Below are 24,001 nucleotides of genomic sequence, written 5' to 3' on the forward strand. Positions count from 1 at the left end.
TGCTCCATAGGGAAAGCACACAGCCCAGGGTTATGTCTGCCAAAAGCTTTGTTACAGACCTCATGTGGCTTTATTGAGTTTTTCTGTGATAATAGAGTGCCTTAGATGACTCTGTGTATGTGTGTGTGTCTGCCTGCGCACGTGTGTGAAGTGTGCATGAATATGTGCAGATTGTATCTTGTTCTCTATGTGGCTCTTGATATAAAAAGCACCATATGAGGTTTTTAATACCTCCACCCACACCATAAAGTTCAACGCCAACAAGGGCGGAATGGGTGAATCTCTATGTAATATTCACACTTAGATCTGTGCTTGTCTTTGTGCACACAGATGAGTGCATGTATGAGTGGGAGATCCAGGTAAATTTAGATGCCCAAATGTTTCTTTCAACACGCTCTGTGAAGGGCACTTGACTTTTTGAAGCGTACGTTGTGAAGTGCGCCATCAATTGTACCTTTTCCACCTCGACTACCTCGCCACCCACTCGCCTGTTGATTTTCTTCCCTTTGCGAGGGTCAGTGAGACTTTTCCTGTCACTGCAGTGAGAAGGCTCACTCTGCTGCAGTCAAGAAAACAAACAAACTGAGCGTGCACCCTGCAAAATCAGCTGCAATCCACCCAACAGCTGGTTGTCAGGGGGAGGGAAGTCCAGATAACCAAATTGTCAACACAGTAAATCAAATACATTCCATATACTCAGTGAATAATGTATTTTCCAAAATGACAGCACGGAAAATTGGCTGGTTATCTTGTGAAGTGTTTCTGGTCTCGAAAATGACAGTGTTGAAAGGACAGCAAACATGGTCATGACTGCAGCACAACTGGTAATATCTACAAATCTTCAATAAGCATATATCAATAGGAGTTTGTGCATAAGGGCCAGTTCATATTCAGCCTGAGCTGCTCCTTGGTCCCTGCCAGCCTGATAAATGCAACTCAATTAGTTGTTTATATGAGCGAAACAAGAGTTTAAATGTGGCATAGTCATCAATTTGTTTTCAGTTATGAGGCTGAGCCTTCAACTCAGACCTTCAGGCTGTGTTGATACAGAAGCTGTAAAATAATTGCTATCAATTTAGCTCAATGTCGACGACCCTTTCAAACTGTGTTTTACTCTGATTGGGTTTCACATTCAAAGTGGTTCTATATATGTCTCTATATATGTCATGATGCACTTACAGCAGCTCCTGCTGCTGAACCCCCACTACCCTCCCACACAGCCTGTTTCTCTCTAATGTCAATACTATCCAGAGGTTGTGTTAGGTGAGAGTGGGGTACCTCAAAGGAGATCTCTAGACACTCTGGATTAAAGCAGAGGATCACAGTGGATTTATAATGAAGTGAAATGGCAAAAGGAAGAGCAATAAGGAAAGCTGTAATAACAGCAATAATTGCACCCTCTTTTTCTCCTCCTCCTCTTCCACCCACCTGAGCACCTCAAGGGATCCTGCCATGATGAACAGCTGTCAAGGCTGCTGTTCAACAGGCAGGCCACTTCCTTGGCAACTGCTGTTGTTGATTTCCTCTTTACCCCCAAAGCTGGAGCCAAAATTGCTTGCTCATGTTGCACCCATTCGTTCGTTGCATTTGTTCAATTTCCATGAACTCAGCCCTGATCTTAAGTTACCAGCCCAGGCAATACATGACAAACACTCACATCCCTGTTTTTTTTTTTCTTTAACTCTGAGATACACAAGCGGCTCAGGATCCAGCTGTTCTTTATGAGAGGCAATACAGAAATAATTGGTCTACCCTGCAACAGTCCGGGGGTGGGAGGAGGGATAATGACTGTGAAAAGGCAGAGGCACCGATGAATTACAGTCGATGGCATTTAGCAGCTGCAGTCCCCAGGGCTAGTAAAGCAGTGCCAGGGCCAGTCACAGTGTGCACATCTGGGGCTCATGGTGAACTAAAGACACTCTAGACAACCACTGATCCCACGGGAGTCTGGGCCACCACCTCAAAAGCAAAGACCCCAAATGACCCCGTGACCTTCGGGCTTCTCCTCATCCTGTTCTGATTTTACAAAGGATGAGATGCACGTTCACCTCTGCCTGGTCTCTCAGACTGCTCTTTGTCTGTGTTAAACTGCTGCATTGTTTTCCACATGGTTATGCTCTCGTTCCATTACGGGATCAGTTCTTCTCCCTTCTGCTGTTCTTCAGTTCATTTCTAACCTACAGTCAGTATTTCACAGTTGGCTCCCAAGCCTCAGAAGAACTGCACTTGATGGTTGAAAGAGTGTACAAAGCAATCACTGTGACTAAGCTGCAGCAATGACCAAACAAGGCCTGAGTGGATCAGTGGGAGGTCTGGTGATAAAGAATAATTTCCAGATCTATTACTCTATGATCGGAGATAGAGTCTTTCAAACATCTCACAGCCCCTCTACTTTGACAAGGGGCTTGATGAACATTGACAGGTAACCCACAGAAGAAGTCATTAGTAAAAACATAAACAATGGATTAAATGGAAACTTTGACAGTTCACAACCAGAACGGTTTCTGTTGTTCTGTCTGCTTTCCTCTTCCTTCCCTCCTTTCCTGTTTGTCTGACCGAACTTGTCAATCAGGCCAGAGATGCAGAGAAGAACACATTTCCTGTTAAAACGCTGCATGACCAACACATGAAGGTCATGTTTAGGAATTACTTTGCTGAAGGCTATGAATATAAATCCAAATCTTTTTATTTCACCAGTGATTAGAATACTCTAAGGCAAAGTATCACATTAAAATACACAGAACCCCTTTAGCCCAAATTGAGCCTGTCTGTCCTTGTGGTTCAGATCACAGACAACACTGGGAAACCCATCCAGCATGTCCTACACAGCCAGTTTATGTCACATATTTTCAGCCATAAAACACTGATGAGACTATGAATCAGACCTGCCGGTCTTTCCTATGACGCATCTGCCAAAACATTTTCCACCATCCTTGAAATGGTGAGAACATTTTGAGAGAAAATACAAAATGTGCAAATACCTACCCTGACCCTATCTTCATATTGTTATTGCAGTTTTATTACATTGGTAGGAATGAGGACAAAAGCTAATTCAAACCTGACTGTGACAACTGTGACTATGACAAATATTTCATACTTGCTTCACCACACATTTAATATTAAGTTTATAGCTTCCTTTGTGCACATAGGGCTCGAACTCTGGGTGATGACATTAGGTGATATGATCTGTTACAGCCTTTGGTGCCTGGCAGTCTGTCCTATGTTGTAGATACTGAAAAGCATTTTCATATTGACTTCCCTATGGACCTAATTAAACAAGGCATACTAGAGAGTTCCTGTTCATCAGCAGGGCATGGGTCGCATTTCAGTGGCATGGCTTGGACTATGACTGACTTTCTGCGATTCCTGATTATTTTATGACAAGGGAAATACATCAGTCTCTGTGGTAATGTGCTACGGTCATCATCTTACTCAGGACCTGACCCATGAGTGAATGAAACCCTGTCTGAATAATGCATCCTGTGTGACTGACTTCGATGGCCACTGTACTGATTTAGGTTTGTATTTAAAAAGACATATACATGTTATATACATATTATATGTCATGGAGTTTGTAACAGATTCATAATAACTAATTTAAAACTAATATAACTAATTTAAAAGATTAGCACTTCACACTATGCTGTGATGTTGCTAAATGTTGCAACATTTTCCCAGTTTTTGGTGAGAACTGAGGAAACAGTCTACCACATATGTGAATGACGGTATCATCTGCATACCCCTGGAAACCAGCTCCACGATATGAGACTAAATCGTTTAGGGGCTTCCACACTAATATATTTTCTCAGAATACCTCAAAACAGGCATCAGACTTGTTTCCAGGTAAAAGTGGCCAAACTTTGTAGATTAAAATACTGAGCAAGTAGATCGGCAGAGCACTTAGTAACGTAAGTACGCAGTGGACTTAGCGTAAAGCTCTGAGAAAGGTGATTTTCTACTGTACGTTTGTGCACATACAAGGGGTGATTGGTAGGTTCGTGGCGGAAGGTAGAAGTAGAGGAGTTAAACAGCCCTGGTTACATGCAAGTGCAGTTAAACTCTTCAAGTGATTATGCAAAAAGTTTGCAGTTAAAAGGTTTTGTGAAGAAAGACGGCCAAACATCGTCTTTTATCCACCCTGTTTCGGTAATTGAAGATTGCAAGTCAGCACTGTCTGAGAAAATGGACATCGGCCTTCATGGAGTCATCTGTAGAATGTGGATCTAAACTTGTCCAACACCCAACTTCACCTTATTTGGCACCCTCTGACTACTACGATCCTCACTTCTGCATAATCACTCAAAGAGCTGAACTGCACATATATGTAACAAGAGCTGTCTGATTCATCTCCTTCTACCATCTACCTTACCAAACATATCAATCACCCCTTCTATGTGTGTTCCTGTGTCTATGGAGTAACCAGCAGCTGCTCAGTTGCTGTGTGTGTGTTCCTGTGTGTGTGTTTTAAGGAGATATAATCTCAAAGGATGAGACACACCAGCCTGTTCTCATTTAGAGCTAATGGGGGGATAGAGAGATGGATGGAAAGGGGGACGAGACAATTGGCCGTGACCAGTGCGAGCAGGAAACAAGCAATGCTCTGTGCAGATGTGCAGCTGGCACTGGGACAAGTTTACAGTTTTACTGCCCCCCACCACCTACCCTAAACCCGCCCCCCAACTCCAATATAATAATGATGAACTGGATCTCATTATCTCCTCCTGATCTGGAGCCACAACAACTCCACAAAAGCTTGATGGACATCCATCTGTACATGGCAGTAACAATGAAGAAATTCCTCTATGCTATTTGATGAAAGAGAAAGATCAATCAAAACAGCAGAAACAAAACAGGTACTTCTCGCTGACTGAGTGTAGGCAAGATTTGCCAGTACTTTCAATTACTGGAATGCTGGAGCTGGTAATCAGCGGGGCTTTTGTACTAACTCGTTCAAGTCCTGGCCTTGTGAAGAGCTATTCCGTATTATCACATTCTGCTTTGAAAAGAGATGGTCGCCTTTCTAGAAAAACATGGCAGACAATGTTATGTGGCTGCTACATGATGAAAAATATTCAGGCAATTGCAGCAGAGCCTGTGTGTGGCCACGTCGTATTTTAAAGCATGGAACTACAAGGGCTGGACCTATGGGAGATATAGTACTGCCTCAGGCAGCGTATATGGAGCTGACCTGGAATTAACTGAGGAAGTAGAATGAGGGAATACAGAGTTCCTAAACATCCTTATTTAAATGTATTGCTTACTTAATCCTGGATTAAATAGCAGAGCAGCAATATGGGGCAACAAGGAGGTGTAGAGGGGATTATTTTGAAACCAAGGACTGGATCGTTTCTTTTTTTTTTTGTCAGCTGGAATGAAAAAATCAGCACACAGTCTCTAAAGAGAGCAGAAAAAACGAAATATTCATGCCTCATTTTATTTCTCTTTGGTACAAACAGTATTTTTTCACATTTATAGATGTTCGTCACTGCTACATATGACTTCAGGTTCAGATGTTTTAAGGGAGCTGTGATAAGTTTTCCTTACATAAAAACTGTATAATAGACAGTTTTTAGATGTGTTTAAGTATTTATTTGTAGCTGCAGAGAGATTTTCCAACATTAAAGTTGCATGTATGTCAAAGAATAGCATCACTCTGGCTGGCTGCAAATATGGAAGAAAAGGGGACAGCCAGAAAGAGACAGAGCAGGAGAAAGCAGGAAAGACAAAACCATTTTATTTCTACTTCAACAAACATTTCTTTCTCTTTTGTGTATGTTCACTGTGTTGCCATTTTTGGACAAAGTCCTTGACCGGGGATACCCTCAATCAGTGTTAAATATAAATCTACATCTTACTGCTGTGTTGTTTTTTAAGTCTATAATCAAGAATAGTGTTACCCTGTTTTTAATGGGTCTGGTCCAAGCCACATACGGAGGGATGTTTCCAGCATAAACACCAGGCTAAGGCTCCCACAGACCACTAGACCTTGGCTGGAACTGATACCCAGTGTTTCCACCCAGTGTTTCCTGTGCTCAGGCTACTACAAGATGTCTGACAGTACATGGTGAGCAATTATTCAATAACTATACCTTAGACTTGGTTTGTTGTTAGATGTGTCTCACTTTCTGCACTGTTTTCTTGAGTCTACTAGAGATCATCTCCATTTTGTCATTATGAGTGAAACACTGCTGTTTTGGCCATGCACTGCCACTGAACCATTGGCTTTCTATTCAGAATGAGTCATATTGCCTCGAGGCATTAGCACAGCTGTTGAATCTGCCATAAACCCAACGGTCCAACAGTTCGACAGCATCATTTGCTTACTGCTTGACAGATAATAAATTACAAATGGACAGCATGTGGAATAATGTTTACATATGATCACAATCTGGACTTTTTGAGCGGCACCTGCTGTATTTAATAAGTGACTAAATTAATCCAAAGTTCATTATGGTTTGAGATCATGATGATGCATTTTGAATGGTTCTGGAGTCTGTAAAGCCGAACCAAAAGAGGCCTCACTGGAGCGCAAAGAAAACAGTAAATGATGGCCTACATCCTGAGGCTGATGAGGGCCAACTAGCTGAAATAAAACACTTGCAATACCAGATGAATGCAATGAGGAGTCAGCTATCTTATATATCTATTGACTCTCAATAGTCAAGAGAGAAGCTGTGACTCACCCGGTGGAGGGTGTCATGATGCAGCCTCCACGATCCACTGTCACCCTGCAGCCACAGCCCCTTTCTGGTGTGTCGTGGTTCATTCCAAAGTTGTGTCCGAGCTCATGGGCCAGAGTGACTGCAGCACCCAGGGGGTTGTCTGAATGATCCTACAAAAAAAGATCAATCACACAGAAACTGAGTTTGCCATTTCACCCCAATATTTAATATATAACCTCTTTACTTTATGAGTCTGATTCATCAAGTATATTTGTAGGCTCGACATGATGCTACAAGCAATGTCCCACAATAAGATTAGTTTACAGTTCTGTTGCAGCAAACAATAGCTAATTAAAAACAGACATTTCTGAATGCATACTCTGAGGAAAATAACAAATAATTAAAAAAAATATGTTAGCCAAATTGTTGTTTCCCACAGGACCCACTGGAGAAACATTACTCAGAACAAGGGAGTGTAATTGCATCTTGCCAAAATTACAAACAATGCTGCTGGATCTGTGCTTATCAGAGCGTTTTCCCCGCTTGATGTTGTAGCACTAAAATGAGAAATGAAACAGCAGACTGCAGGCTGTCACCCTGAGCTTGTTCTGCAAAGTTTGACAGAGCACAGATGTGCTGCTTCATCCTCACAAATAAAGACATGAACCTCCTCTGAGCAAAACTGGTAAACGGGTCGAAAGATAGAGAAAAGCTCTCAAAGGACAGCTTGAAAAATCATACAGCCAATCAGGTAAAGATAAGACACAAAACCGTATCAGGATGAAGCAAGAGTAACACTCAGAGCAAAAGCTGCTGTTGGTAGAGGTACCGAGATTTCCTGCAAGGTGTGTAAAACATGAACATGTGAAGAGGCTGGATAAATAATGCAGCGGCAGCAGCTATCAGCGCTTCATGGATGCAGAGCTGTGCGTCAGAGCACCTTGCCTCTGGAGTCTTCCGTCACTGTGCATTATTCAGTAGTGCTGTGCAAGTTGAGCTCAGACTGATGAACTGCTCTGCTGGGGGCTTTTGAAAGTAACGGCCATCAGCTGTCAGCACTCACTGCGATCCGACTGCGCAGCCTGGGTCCATGAAAAAAAAAAACAAACTCTTTCCTGGAAAAACCCAGACACCTTTAGAAACTGATGAAGCTGAAGTGCTCAAGAGGGCATTGCATGCCACTGTCTACCACACCAATGAAATTAATGTAACATTGGGGGCTGGTAAATTGAGATTCCAGATGGTCTGAAAATGGATGTTTAAGATTTAACTGCCTAGAAAAATAACAATGAGTCCCAAAGGGGAAGTCAACTAATGAGTTCAAAGGTACTCCATTAATGAGGGGAGACAACTCAGACAACAGGGTCTTGATTTGCCCAGCAGAGGAGACAGTGCAGTTTGAGACCAATTGTTCATGTCTGTAACCTGATGTATGTGTGTATGTAGAGCTTTATGATAATGACCAAGTCTCCACTTTACCATTTGGGAGGACAAGAGTGAAGAACCATCTGGGGACTTGTTGTAAACCTTACCAGCAGCCGCCAGCCAGACCTCAAGACAAATAGCCACTCACAGGAATTAAGTATGAAATAATAACATGACTTACACTAATGCAACATGACTCGTGCACATAGCATAGGGCTGCAGCTCTGAAATGGGCAGTCGTTTACAACATGCCCCTTGTGTTTTCATTCAAGCTGCGATACGCTGTACCCTTAAATTCTCTCATTTGTTGCAGCTCATTAAAAAGCAAAGGTTTCCACTCATGTAATCAATACACGCTCTGATTTATCAGCACAAATTGGAGGGTGCTATTCATACACTCTGTTTGGCCCTCCTGGAAAAAGACTCAATGATGTGTGTGCCCCGAAGTTAATACTGGTTAATATCAACTCTGGAATCCTTAGCTCAACCCTTACAGAAGAGACTCAGGGGAGATATATGAGAGTACTATGTCAGACAGGAGGGAGGTGGAGGAAAAGCAGAGAGCAGAAAGAGGAAGAACGAAAGGATAAAACAAGTCTGGTTTCTTTTCTAAAACTCAACATCACAGCCCATTTCTGTTTTGCTTTGCTTCCCTTCAAGTGTAAAAGTATCTGAGCGTGTATACATTGTGTAGCATATTAACGTACCATGACGATTCCTCCTGATTGCTCTGCTGTGCACATGCTCATGATGGGTGCCATACCAATGGTGGTGCCCTGGAAATACACCCCACTGAAAAGGGAAAAACAGTGGTTATCAAATCATTAGTATACAGTGTGTCTCCACACTTTGGCTGTCAAAGAAAAAGTCCCCAGGAACTACATGGTGGCGCTGTAGAACAATGTCAATGATGAGCAGAAGGTGCTAGTGTTAGGTCAGCATTTCAAAGCTAACATAGGTAGGTCTGTGAGACTGTATTTGGCACTGCAATGCTAACACATGACTTTGCCATTTTCTTGTCATCCTCTATTCCACTGACATTTTTTCTCAGGATATCTGTCCATATTCATAGGTAAACTAGCATTTTAACAAAGATTTTTAAAAAAATTGCAATTTGTTAGCATTTTGTTAACAGTCAGCATCTCAAGAGGCTTTCACAGCAGGCAAATGGCTAAGACTGATTAAAAATGTTTTACGAGGTAGGAAGTTTAATTGTTTTGGCAAAACAAAACTAAATCATTTGTTGGTGATGAAAAATCCACACTGCAGGGGACCTTTGAGGGCTGCTCATAAAACATGGAACAACATTTATTCTACAAAACATGATATCTAATTTGCTTTGAAACCATATAATTTGTATAATTACAGTATTACAGGAAATTCTACTAAAAGAGATCTACCTGATTAGCTGGGCATTGTCATGTGGTTTCTGAGGCAGCAGCTTAACTTTCCGCCAGTCAAGGAACTCATGCAGGGTGGTGAAAGGGTCTTGGGTAATGGGGCACTTGTCCACATCACTCCATACCTCCAAGCCCACCAGGGCCACTCGGATATTCAAAGCCCTGTAGAACTGAGGGGTTGAGAGGAGGAGGGCGCAGTAGGTAGGGAGAGAGATGTGGATTCAGGATAAAAGGGCTTAAGATCTGTTTCTCTTCTCATTTCTGGCACTCTCTTCACTGACAAACCATAAATGCTATTAAATAGTCACTCTCAGGCTCTGAATAAATCCTCTAACATTAATCAGTGTACAACTTTCTATATGAATAAATAATCTTCCATTTCTGTTCAATTAAACCATCGCCCACGGCATGTTTTTTTTTTTTTTTTTTTTTAAATAGCTGCTTCTTCACAATATTTCTCATTTGAGTTATGGAATTGATCATCCATTCATAATCCAATCAGCCCCAGCTCAGAGGTTGGTTAATTCTCACCAGGCTTGATCTGACCTCTGATAAATCACATTCCGACACCTCATTCCCTTTGCTGATTCCATTGTTACCTTGTCCACGTAATTGGCGATCTCAGCCAGCCGCTGCTTGACCTTCTCCATGTCCTTGCCTTGCTTCTGGAACTGAACAACGCAACCATACAGAATAAGCCAAAGCGAGAAAGAGGTGATCCACACTCACTGATTATCATCAAAGACATTATTTGGGACATATTAAAATTGTGTCAGCTCTAGGAAGTTCTTCACAGGGTGTCTTCGAGCTGTGCTACAATGGCTATCACGTTAATTCCTCTGGCGTTTCTGCTGTGGCTGCTATCATCAAAGAGCCTCTCGGTGGAGCTTAGGCTATAGAGATAACCTCAGCCACCTTGTCTTATATCCAGCATTATTCAGTCTCCGTGGCTCTAAAGCATGTGACATTGACCTATATGTCTCATGTCACTGAGGACCACTTTGTTCTCTCAACCCTCTTTAAGATCTTAAGTCTGAGATTTGATATAATTCACAGCGCACATAATGGAATAGTCTCATTTGTGAGTCAAGTGGTTGAATGATATATGCAGAGGGATGTAGCTGGAGCTGGATAGTGGAATGGATGACGGAGCAGACACATCAGCTGCAACAGCAAAGCAATGGTAGAGCCATCTTATTGGCGTCTCTAGGGGATGGAGGGCCAACAAAACACATGACCTCTCAGCCCCGGTCCCGAGGGATTTGGCAGCAGAGGATGGAAAGGTTGAGACCGTGTGACCTTTGCTTACCTCTCTGTTGTCAGCCACGATGATCAGTTCCACATACTTGGTCGTAGTCTGCGCATGGCGTTTGTGCTGTGAAAGGGAGCAGACAGGGAATAGGTGGGTGTGAAGGAGAAACAATGTAAAAAAGTGACAAGGAGGCAAGAAAGAGCAATAAACGAGAGAGTGAATAGAGGGCAGAAATGACAAAGCGGTAAACCAAGAAATGAATAGAGGAGGAGGAGGAGAGAGTAGAGAGAGAAGAGGAAGGACATTAGGAGGACGCACTTAACCGCAGCTTTCCAGAAAGAGCAGCCTAAATTTAGCAGGTGGCCATTCAATATGGCTTTTTACCTGAGCTACACGCCACACAAAAGGCAGCAGAAGTGAGATTCAGCACAAAGCAATCAGCTAGTCTTAGAGTCTGATCCAATAAGAGCCGCTAAGGTCACACATATCTCTGATAACACTCTACAGGAACCAGCTTATTAACTAATAAATCACTGTTTTGGACAATGGTGCCAGGGCTGTTGGTACACAGTATATAAAATACTTACATCCTCTGTTTTCTCTGCAAAAATCAAAGAGCATACTCCACCAGCACACTTAGACAGTGGAGCATGGACTCGTGAACATATGTCCGGAAGCAGTCTGAAAATCACTTTCAAATCTTTTGAAGTTCTTATCTGTTGCATATTAATCTCCCTTGGTGTGCAGGGTCAAAGACTGTCACAGTCCAACCTCTTCTGAACAGGTGGGAAGAATCAGGTATAATGAATTATGACAAATCAAACAAACTGTCAGTAAAATAGGGAACTTAGAGCAGATTTCAAAGAAAAGGTCTGTGTGTTTGAGCCTATGTGGTAAGTAGATTTATAAGAAGAAGATGTAAAACAAATGGCAAATGAAAAACAATAATACAAATAATGCAAAGAGTCTACAGCCATGCTAGCGGCACAGCACAACATTAAGCAGATATAATGTTTACCATCTTAGTTTGACATGTTAGCATGCTAACCATTGCTAATTAGCAACAAAGATAAATACAGCCGTGACTGATGGGAAAGTCATTACTTTTGCAAGTATTTGGTCATAAACCAAAGTACAGGTCAAATTAAAATTTTGACCTGATGATGGCACTAGAAGAGAAGTCAGGATATCACCAAAGCCATTAATATTCATTCTTTGGGCACCATCAACACCTGAACAAAATTTCATGGCAACATCCATCTGATAGATGCTGAGATTATTCAGTCTGGACAAAAGTGGTAGACCAACTGACATACAGCTAAGTCATCCCTACAGCTATGTTGCTTGCATGGGCAAAATTATAATGACTGAAAATAAATTATTAAAAACATTTAACACATATACAAAAAAATAAAAATCACGAATTAAAAACAACTGAAACGTTATATAGAAAAATAATCAAACAGAGAGAATCGAGAGGATATGGATTTAGGGCATGTCCAACATCCAAACAGACAAATACAGCCTCTGGCCATGGAGCATGTGCTGCTTTTGTGCTGTGAGTGGGAAGAAACTCACTTTCGCCACACATCCAGCTAGAGCCTGTTTCACCTGCACACACACGTGCACACAAGCTCTCTCTTTCCACTCACACACTCGCAGATCCTATACTATCCTGCTGGCTAAGTGTTCTGCCTTCACACCATGGCCCTCTTTCAAACTGAGCCTCTTTATCCTTGCTGGCCTGGCAGCCTGGATCCTCTCTGCTCTTATCTGCCTCCTCCATTGATAAGCCAGGATGGGCAAGTGTGCTCTAAATGCACCCTATGGTGATTACCAAGTCTCTAGGAGGCCACTGGAGAGGAGATACACACATGAACACCATGTTCCATCAACTCAGTGAAGAGTATCGATGTTCTTGAACAGCATCGAAAGAGCTATTGGTGTGAATTTACAACACATTTTTTACTTTCTCTGTGTAACTGAAAATACCACTGGAAAATTGAAAATATTTGTTTCTGAATCCAATTCAGTGCATAGAGACAAATCTATAACTAATTAATTGTTAAAAACCGCTTTAAACATTTAAGGCTTCAACTTTAGTGAACAAGAGCAACGTGTTCTTCCTTTCTTTCCCTTAGTTCATGTTTCACACACCACTGCTTCTTCAACATCAGAGAATTAAGGTGCGAGCGTTCTTACACAGTCTGTATGGTGAGGGGAATTTAAGAACAAAGGCCAGCTTATGAGCCTTAGAGCTTTCAACCACATCTCATAACCTTCATTAAGCAAATGGGGCCGGCTCAGGTGTGAAAGAAGATGAAAACTCAATAATGGAGCTTTGTGATTAGATTCTCTTTACCACATACACAACACACAATGAACCTCCTTGGTCAAATGCTATTTAGTTTAGGCTCACATCCAACTGTTCTGTGTTCTTTCAATCCATATGTATTATAGACCACTTCAGAAATTACTTCATCACATACTCTGCAAAATACCACAGCAGGTTGTGTTCAGGTTTAACATCTTAGACAGCCCCATTTTCATCTCGTGACATTAGAGATTTGCAGGAACTTGTGTTGTTGATGTGCAGCTCCTGTCAGGTAGCCATCATATCTCTGTGCACTCCTCTACCCCATCTGACTCCCATCATCCAGGGGCACTCTGCCAACACGCCTCTTTTATCTTTAGGCCCTCAAGCAGGGGCACATCTCAGCTTATCAAACCGGCAGCACACCTCGGTGCCCCCGCGTAACAAGCTGAGGTGAGCTTTCATGCACCCCACCGAGTCCAGCAAAATCTGACTTCATATTCTCACTTATTTGGTTTTCTTTCTTCTCTATTTCTAACGGGACCCTGAGCTCCTCTGGTTACGGGTGACAATTTTTGAAAATATCCTTCACTATCTTATCTGTTGTCACTCTTTTAATCACCTATGGGATTACAATGTTTGACCACCTCCCTTATAAAAATACATCTGTCTTCACTTAGTAGAGATGTTTTCCCTTCTAACTCTGACATCTCCTGCTGTGTTGGGTGGGGAAGGGACATAGTATTTTAAATAAATTAAAGGGGACACTGTGATCAGATAAAACATATTAAAATACACTGAAACAACCTCTTATGCAGGAGAATTAAATCATACATTTCACACTTGAATAAATCATCAATATGAGCCTTGTCTTCTCTTGTTATCTTTCCCCCTCTGTCTCTGCATTGTGCAGTTGTCAGGATTTGCTTCTTTCCAGCCCTCTTAACACCAAAGACAATAGTTGCCATTGAAGCCAGCACTATAATCATCAACAGTGCAAACAAAACATCAGAAAATCCCTATTACTGCATGAATACATAAAAACTAATACTCTTAAAGGGCACGATGTTTTAGCCAGCACAGCCATATGTATGGCCTGTTTCCCAAAAAACACTCAATCTCAATATACCCTTAATGAAATGATTAAACAATTGCAAAAATAAAAAGCGGTTTTAAGAAAATGGAAAGTCCCTCACATTTCCGCTGCATCATAATTTTGATGTGTGTGCTTACTTTCCTTTTGGGCCCAGGAACATCTGTTTCATCTTTTACACCACCTATCTCTGTGTCTCTTTGTATTGACCTGATAAACCTCCTGTGTTCATCCACCCTTGCCATCCCTCACTAGTCAGATAGAGATCAGTAGACTCTGTGTTTTCCACTTATCAGCACTCATCATCTGTAAAACCCAATTCCTCTGAGGGACATAGACTCCCCAGGACCATGGCCCTTATGATTTATACCTGTAATCGGTGGGGTATTAAGGGGGCTGAGTGCAGGTTGTGGGATTGGATGGGGTTCTCTCAAAAGCAATCTGTTTAATTCTGGATGGACAAGTCCTGCTAGAGGTATGATCGACAAGCCTGCAGTCTAATTTCTCTTTCAGAGTAAGTGTTGCCACTTAACAGCCAATGTACTTTACATGGGTGATCATCAACCCCTACTCTCCATACACCCCGGAACCACTAATGGACACGTCAGATCAGATGGAAGGAATGAGTAAATAATTCAACAAGTAGTAGCTTCTAAAAGATATAGCATGTCACTTACCAATATCTACATTGCAAATGATCAAGTCAAGTCAATTCTTATTAATGTAGCGCCAAATCATATCAGACGTTATCTCGAATGATCTTTTTAAAGACAGTTGAGATGAGCAATCTTTTAGATACTGTGCAGTTTGAATCCAAATACAGATGATAGTAAGAAATATCAACTGTAGTATCACATTTTCTAAATTGCCAACCAAGTGTTAAGAACATTTTTCACTTTGACTGTTTGTTACTATTGTCGCATCCAGAGATTTTCACTAAAGCACAAGCTCAAACATTTGGCTGGCAAACACAAAGAAAAGCTCAAGCAAAGTGCTACATTAATTTACAACTGCGGGAAATCTTTGGAAGTTTAAGGTGCTCCAGTCAAAAAAAAAAAGGTCATTAAAAAGAAGTGTTTCTCAGACACTCTCAAGTTGAGAGAATGGAAAATTTTAAACTTTAAAAGCCCTAATTTAGTCAGGCACAGTAATGCTTAAAATTGTCGACATCACAGGGTCCTAAGGGCAGAAATAATAAAAACAAACTGATTACACCTGTTCCCTATACAGACAGGCTACAACTGTCAATAAACATATTTTCATCACATAATGAAATTACACACAGACCCATTTTTTCACTTTCCATCCATCGATTCATCCATTATCTATCTAACACTTATTCTGTGCAGGGTTGACGGCCTGCTCAGTCAAACTTGCTGAGAGATTACTGTGCTATGCACTGCAGCACCACACTGTCCCATACTTTCTCAGAATATTAAAATGTTACCAAGACTGAGCGTCTACTAAGCCACGGAAGGGCCTCTGTGAAGCTGTGCTTAGGCCCACTGGTGCGTTGAGCTAAATGCTAACATCAGAATTCTAACATGCTCACAATGACAATGAGGAAATAAAGAAATACAGCAGATGCTCTGGTGGCACTGGGATTGAGGCGCCGACCAAGAGCCCAGGCAATGACCTTTGTTTCATATCCCTCCCCGTCTCTCATTTTCCTCTTTTTCTGTCATGTCGCTACTGTCAACTCAGAAATAAAGGCACAAGAATGAAGTAAGAAGTCTTGAAGATTTCTTGCAACACTGTCAATACAGACACAGTTTACCTGTAGCTGGAGGTAAAAGTGCCGAGAGATTAGTAATCCATTACCCTTGTGCTGAAAGCCCTGAATGGGCTGCCATCTCCATGTTCAGTGGGATAAGATATGTTGAAATCATGGCCACAGGTGCCAGGAGCAAAGTTGAGGTGTTCAGCTGTGTAGATCCAGTGAGTCCCATCAGAGTGATCAGCAGATGGTTCCAGTACATAGGATTTGCCTTCAAGAGATATGAAACCTCTGCAAAGAGAGAGAGGAAAAAGTGCATGGAAAGAGCTCTCTAAGGTAGATGAAGTGCTGCACCCTTTCTATTTATTTATTTTTCCAGAATTAAAATACTGAAATCACACTGAAACATATCAGATATACAGCAAACAAAGAAAGGCATCCTAATGTAACCAGAAAAGATGATACATCAGTAGTGATGAGTGCACTCTTGCAGTGTAATAATAGTGGCTACCATTTGAATTATGGCTTGATGATCAAGTGGCAGACATTCTGCTTAAAGAGAAGTATTATCTCTTGGTTTTTCCATTGTTGTGGCCATTGTTTCCTCTTTCTTAACTTTTCTCATGATTTAACAGTGGCCTCTGTGATTTAAAGTGACATCGTCGTGCAATGGGTCTGAATAAACTCTGAGATTCTCACAAACCTTGCACAATATTCACAACCACATGAACTCATGCTAAACTCCCCCGAAAGAGTGAGCGCTGCCAACCCAAACCAAAAACAATTTGTCTCAGTGAGCAGGCCAAGCAATGTGTAGCTCTGTCAAATAAGTTTTGTGCATCTGTCATTGTGAAGACAGGTTGCAGAAAAACTGAAATAAATACATAAATATTACAACTATGGTCAACAGCAGAGGTTTTTTTTTTTTACAATCAGACAAATCACTCTGCAGAGGATGTAACAAAAACATTTCTGATGGTGTCCAGTGATATTATTGCAATCACTGTTCCTCTTTGTCTCCAACACTGAGACAACATTCAGAGACCTGGAAGACTTGAATCTTGTTTTCTAATTTGCTTGTGAAGACTTGTGACTTGACAGAGACTTGTCTTGAATGACGTGCAGTCTGACTTGAACTTAGACCTGAAATCTTCCCAAAAGACTTGAAAACACCTCTGGTATTACTTGCATTAATGCTAGTAATACCAGACTCAAAGACTCAGCAGCGAGTCAGTGAAACAAAGCTTCTCTTGGGCTTTCTGGCTGCCTCTGTAATTTATCACTAAGGTATTAGACCAGAGCTATTGAAAAAATGAGTCAAATGACACACTTACTTAATCCCAGCACACGTACTGAGGCTGGCGTCTGAGTTGACATGACCCTCTACCTCACCATGGTAGTAGCAGTTTGCCTGAGGAAACACAAACAAAGAAGACTTCAACATTTAAAATTCAAGACAGGAAGAATGGAACTAATGTGAAAAAAAACACACAGCACAGTTCAACAACACCAGTCCCAGCTGATAACTGTGAAATATGAGCAAATTAACTCCGGGGGAACAGCCCTTTGCAGGGTTAGCAGGAGCAGTTCCCACTCATCACCACAGGCTAATGATGGCTTAAATATGTGAGTTCCACAATTTTCCAGCACAACCCTTGCTTGCCACCACATTCCCAGGTACCCGCCTTCACGGACCACCTGTTAAGCTGTAGCAGGGAGTAAAAAAAAGTGAATTAAACCCATGTTTATTGAACCCGGCCTGGCAGTGAGAGAGCAGGGAGGAAGCGTCTGGTTTAGAATGAAAACAGCCCTTCTGCTACCTCGTTCAGGTGAGGCCCGACCAGCAGCCCCTCTGGTATCCTGCTCTGGAAAACAAGGAAATTTGAGTTTTAAACCCCTATTTAACTTCCTCTAAATATAGAGCGCAGTAAATTTCTACATCCAACTTCCTTCAATGTGGCTAACCTCCAGAGGCTGCTGATTTTGCATGTTCAGGGTCTGGATGTGTTTCTGGTATTAAATGGAATCCTTGCTTAATCTTGCATCACGGTACTTCTTTAGTTATTCTGTAATAAAACTATGTTAATCCAATTATGTTTTCTCACTCCTGACATGAGCTAGTTAAAGCAGCATTGGTAAAAGGCTTCTTTCTGTTTTACCATCTAAATTAGGTTGGGGTTCAATAGCACTTTATCAAAACCTGAATTCTTAAACAATCCTTAATCGATTCAATTTTGATTTAGCCTTAAAAAAATTTACATGACAAATTATAAATATCTTATTTAAAGCTGCTTCAATTAATAATTCTATATCAAAAATGGATGAAAATACTGAGTGTAACCTGAGAGGGGTCATTTGTACTTATGAAACCACAGAGACTTATCACTTGACTCTGCATTTCCTCTCATCCCACCGTGTACTACCTGTCCAGCATCAACATCTGACAGAAAAAGTCAGCAAACACATGTACCTATATAGCATATTAGCTTTTTCTCAGCTATTATTTATTATGTACCAGTGAATATTGGACTTACATGCATTTGGTTCATGTTCACGGAACCAGTTTGAGACGACTTTTGCTTTGTGTCACTGTGCATTATCGTGTTAGAAGTAGCCATTGGCATTAAAAGGATGCACATGGTTGCCAACAATCCTCAGACAGGCTGTGGTATTCAAACCATGACTGGTTGATGTCAAGGTGCCCAAAGTGTTCCAAGAAAATAGCACAGCACACCAATTACACCACCAGCATCAGTCTGGGTTATTGACACAAAGCAGGTTGGGTCCATGGAAGCTCCCCTGTATCTGCACAGTTTTATGCATTGCACTGCTGCCACATGATTGGCTGATAACACAGTATAAGATTATGGATGGTTGGATAATTGCATGACTAAGCAACTGTACAAGTGTTCCTAAGAGCTCCTATCAAAACTCAATCCTATACCTCCCTAAAAAACAATATTTTATTCAGGGGACATTCAAGAGGTGGACCCAAGATCTTTTAAGTCTTCATCTATTTCCATACCTCCACCTACAGGTACAGAGAGAGAACACTCCATTATAGCGTGGCAAAAAGGTGCAAAGACAGGATAACCCATTACATGAAATATGAAATTTTAGCATAAAGGGGAGGAGGAGGGCTGGTTTTATTACACTGAGTTAATGCTACCACCTCATGTTTCTTTGATGAGATCATGACTGTGATGCATCGATATAAGGGATATGAATAGACTTTTTGTTTCTAAGGTTTTTGCACAAAGGAATGAGAAAGGAAAGTGCTTGGGCCTTCAGAGCTGGAATAAGATTAATAACTAATACCCAGCTTACTGTAGGAGGCAACCCAGGTGTGAACACTGTTTATCATTAACTATGCATTTGTTATTCCAGGTTAACTCTTTAATATCCATGGTAGTGATTCATGTTCCCAGTAGATGGCTTTTGTTGCAGCACATGGCACTCATTTATCGTTTTATAAGTGGATGGATTTAGTGAGAAAGGGAGAGAATGTCAAACAGACATAGGGAACTGAGGGAGGGCTGACTCATGCTGAAGTCACTCCCAGCAGTACCTTGCTTTTGACACACAACTGAACCCTCTAGATCCCTTGCCCAGATCACTATATCAGTCTCCTCCCTGCCGGCAGGACAAATAAATTAACTGTGGATCAGTCTCTCAAGATCTGGTTGCTTCCAGTAAAAAGACCCTCCTATGAAGAGCTGGCTGTGGTCATGAGAGAGGAATGAGAGGAGGGATGGAGGTTGAAGATCTCCATTAGTTCCCAAGTCAGTAAGACACGGGGCAGGTACAGTATACAGGTTACTGGCAGTGATCCTTTAACACATCCATCCAACTTTTTAATCCACTCACCCATCAAGTGCAGAATCTTTCATTTTTCTCAAACATTTTATCGACTTTTTGAGGAATAATGACTAAATCATGACTAAATCATGAGAACACCTGTAGCAGCCCCATATCTATCCATTCATATAAGCATCAATTCGTGCCATGTGCCAGATAAGTCTAGGTCGTTGACTCTCAGTGTATCAGAGTCCACCCTGAGCTGACCTGCCACAACTTCTTCATTGTCTTTGCTCTCTGGAATGGCAGCAATGCTGATGAGCTGGCCGAGCCCAGCCAGTTGATGGTCCAGCTCTGGTCTCACAGCAGTCTCAAGTGGAAAATATTGTTCATTTTACTGAGTGGGTTGGGCATTATTGAATTACATTAATCTCCTCTTTTGTGGATTTCAGCTATAAGTAGGCCACTCGTTTTGTACACAGACCTCACAGGCTGTCTATTATTGTGCTTTCTGGTTATCTGAACAAAAATTTGACGTTAAATTGCTTCCCAAACTGCAGATAATCATATCCCTGAAATCAGGCGAGCAGGTGGAAGCTTTGAGGCATAGAAACTGTTCCACATGATCATAGTTATTCATTACAATACACCACATATGTAGTTTCCTAATAGTCCTGCTGTTTCTGAGCCAAAACAAATATCCTTCCAGAGAAAGATATTTATGGATCCATGGAGGATGTTTTCAGAGGCCCATTGTATTTGAAAGCAGAGCTTAATGAAGATGGGAAATATTCATTTACAGTCTTCAGAATCACAGTAGTGATGCAAATCACAAGAAATTGGATGAGGCCCACATCCCAAACATGAGCAACAATAAAGCAAATAAAGAAAGACAATAAACTGATGTAAATTCATAAAGATAAGTCATAAAAGAAGAAAAAAGATCACACTGCACCCTCTACATGTGCCTTGATTTAGAGTCAAAGTTGGTGACAAATTACAAGTCATTTGACAGATATAACAGATGTATTTTAGATAGTGAAGTGCAATCTCAATTTAACAAGTACATGGCTCATAAAGTGCAATGATAGGTGCTGAATATTTCACAGTCAGTGTGAGTTCTGAAGTGCACTTAGATGTTCACTAATTCAATATTTTCTTGCAGTGCTGTGTAACAAACCATTTTTTGGGGGCTGGTTTTAAGCTTATCCATTATAAAAGACTCAAGCTGTTGTCTAAAACTGAGTCTTCTCTCTGACCTCTGTCCGCCTTTTATTTCATCAAATATGAATCTGTTGGCAGAGAACGAAAATGGGCCCACTCACCTACACAGGCTTCTTTATGCGCAAGACTGCCCAATTCCAGGAGGTTTAAAAGTGGGTCTAACTGCAACATCATTTTTTTCCTTTACTTCCTCACTGACCCTAATAAGAGCACAATGAAGCAGAACCCAACAAGACGAAGAGTTCAAAAAAAGGCCAGCATTTATGAAAGCTGCAAGGGTGGGTGATAAAGAAGAAAACATCACTGATTCAAGATCATAACGTTATTGTGCCAGCTTTGATTAAAAAAAGCAAAAAATGAAAAGTTGTTTAAGACATACCGTGAAGTTGTGAGAGCCTGTGACTGCGCTGCCATCTTCCAGGTAATGGGTTTCTGTATAGTTACTTGCAAACAGCCCCCTAGGAAGGATAAACAGAACACAAACACTCAGAAGTGACCCTTAGGGCTTTATCCAAAAAAAATCAATTACAGTGTCTTAAGCCATTCCGCCACTGCCTGGCCTGCATGAAAGATAAACAGTCTGATGCGATTCAAAACTTAACCCTGCTCTAGGAGAGCATAAATTGAACCGAGCAGCTGTGGGCATTGAGAAAGTGAATAAAAATGGGTAAAAAGGCTGATGTATTCTATTATACCGCGTGCATGCACCATGAACATTCAATATCAATCTATAACTAATCCCATGTCATAAGGTAGAACAGTTATTAGCTAACACATTGTGGACGATAACATATTATAGATAGACATATTATTACGATCTTATGAAAACGGGAATGAGGAGATTTTCTTGACAGCAATACAGAAAAAAAAAATCATTTTTAGTTACAGATGGGAATCAATAACACTATAAAGTGACACCAAGTGATCCATTTACAGTTTATATCTAGAAAGCACAATAAATCAACATTGCAAATCTCAGCTGGAGGCAAACACTGGGATTTTAGCACTGCTCTCTCCTTTGTTACAATTTCTTTCCACTTTTATACATGGTCAATAGAATGTAGGACTGGGACATTTCTGCAATATTGCGGTAATGTGGTGCCTACCACCTGCTTTTTTCTCCAATCTTGACAAAGCGCAGACTTAACTCTGTCATAGGAAACATTACTGGTAGTGGACTCAAAGCTGCAATTATGTTATATAGCCATGCTAGTGGCATGGCTCTAGGGACAGCAATGGTGGTCTGTTGGTTGGTCTGTCATTAGCAGCATTAGTAGCACTGTCATTGTATGCCACCATGCTGGCATTAGCATTAAGCTCAATGTCTTGCTGTGCCTTTGGCCTCGCAGAGCTGCTAGAATGGATCTAGACTCTTAGGCTTATTAATTAAATTAATCAGTGACATAAGTACCTGTAATTGTATCCAAGTTAAAGTTTTCTGCCAGGCAAACACTGTAAGGCTTTTTTTTTTTTTTTTTGTAAAACAGCTACAGCTTCCTCCAGCCTTAACCAACATAATGTTAGTCAGTGCTAACACTTGAGTGTGTAAAAATAAGTATTCTTTCCATTTTTTGTCAGCAAAGGTTCAAATATTGAGAGGAGAGAGGAATGCTGAAAGAAGAAAAAGCTATTGTGCTGTCGCTTTGCTTGATAACGCATCAAGATAACGCTTTTAGTGTGCCATCCCTGTTTTTTGGAAAACAAACCACGCTCAGCTCTTCAGTGGCAGCTATTATGCAGGTACTGTATAGCCAAGGTGTTTTGGGAAGAACTGTGAGTGAACATATAGATATACAGCGAAGGAATGGATTTTGGTTTGAGATGTTTTGGTGCATTTCTTTTGTGCTGTGGGTCATTAAAATCCATTAACTGTTGTTCATGTCCTTCAACCAGCAAACCTTTCAGAGCCTCCTGTGGCCTTTTACAAGCCTATACAGGACGATAACTACACACCCACTGGACTGTGCTGTCCTGGCATCTCAAAGACAAAAAAACTCTATGCCGTCACAGTTCTACTATGATGTTGGCTGCCCTTCTTGCCACCTACAGAGGTTAGTGAACAGTGTTCCTTTCTCTGGCATGGAGGGAGGAAACTCAGTTGGTGGGAAAATGGATCAACAGCAGAGAGAGATTAACAAATGAGATCCAAAAAGCAACAGCAATGTGGAGACCTCCTGGGTTGATTATCACAGCATGAGTACATATATTTGTGTTCCTAATTTGTACAAGTGAGGGTTAGTGTCTGTGCCTTTCTGCGTCCATGTGCTGTACATATAGTGAGCGCATGTTACAGTATTACACTGTAGGATACCAGCAGAAGGTTGGCTGGTGCTAATCCACAGCAGAAGAGCAAACCTCAGCAGGCAGCTGGATTCTCTTACTGACCTCACCGCTGACAACCCAGCTGGGAGTGTCAGCTGTAACAACCCAGGGAGGGGGGTTATTTTGTTTGGGAGCTGTCAGCATGAGACACAATGCTTCCCCGCCCTCTACTTCTCTGCAGAGCCAAAGAGCTGGTAATAATCATTGGATCAAAGCAAGGCCAAAGAGTCGAGAGAGCCAAATAAAATGATGTGTTTCTTCAGTCTTAATTAGGTCTGTGCTCTCAGTCGGACACACAACCTCAACATCTGCCCACAACAGACAATCCATTGTGGTGAGTGTGTGTATGTGTCTGCATCGCTGCTTGCCTGCAACACTCTGGGGGAGTGTGGGTATACAAGAACATGTTGCACCCATGTGTCATCCATATGTTACTTATTTTTTGTGACTTTCAATGAATGAATGTGGGGAAGGGGGTGGAGGTCTCACTCAAGGACACTTAGAGAGGACACGTAGTTGTTGCAAGAATTAAACCAACGTCACAGTAGGGTATCTGATTGAATCGTACTGAGTTTATTACAACAAATATATTAGCTAATGTCACCGGGCTGTTTAACAGGGAGAAATCACTTCCTTCTTTTGACCTAGCCCATGGTTTCTACACTTTAAAAATGTCAGAGCATCCTTGAATCACCAGCAAAGAGAGTTTTCAAAACAGACCCTGCTGACACTGCATTTAGGCATGGATCTGTTCTATTTAATGGACAATTAAGTCTCATATCTCTGTCACACTA

The 24,001-nt window shown here is 41.4% G+C and overlaps 1 protein-coding gene across 1 annotated transcript in view; it reads right to left on the reverse strand.

The window, feature by feature from the left end:
- LOC108899048 (disintegrin and metalloproteinase domain-containing protein 12) overlaps positions 1 to 24,001 on the reverse strand; it is a 69,719-nt gene that overhangs the window by 14,545 nt on the left and 31,173 nt on the right. The window contains exons 4-11 of the mRNA XM_018699311.2: positions 21,265 to 21,343; positions 17,198 to 17,274; positions 15,968 to 16,154; positions 10,797 to 10,862; positions 10,087 to 10,158; positions 9,488 to 9,657; positions 8,795 to 8,879; positions 6,684 to 6,832 (exon numbers count right to left, since the gene is read on the reverse strand). Of these exons, the coding sequence (XP_018554827.1) occupies positions 6,684 to 6,832; positions 8,795 to 8,879; positions 9,488 to 9,657; positions 10,087 to 10,158; positions 10,797 to 10,862; positions 15,968 to 16,154; positions 17,198 to 17,274; positions 21,265 to 21,343 (885 nt within the window). The remainder of the gene's footprint in view (positions 1 to 6,683; positions 6,833 to 8,794; positions 8,880 to 9,487; positions 9,658 to 10,086; positions 10,159 to 10,796; positions 10,863 to 15,967; positions 16,155 to 17,197; positions 17,275 to 21,264; positions 21,344 to 24,001) is intronic.

Source organism: Lates calcarifer, linkage group LG23, assembly GCF_001640805.2.
Source record: "Lates calcarifer isolate ASB-BC8 linkage group LG23, TLL_Latcal_v3, whole genome shotgun sequence".
NCBI classification, from domain to species: domain Eukaryota; kingdom Metazoa; phylum Chordata; class Actinopteri; family Centropomidae; genus Lates; species Lates calcarifer.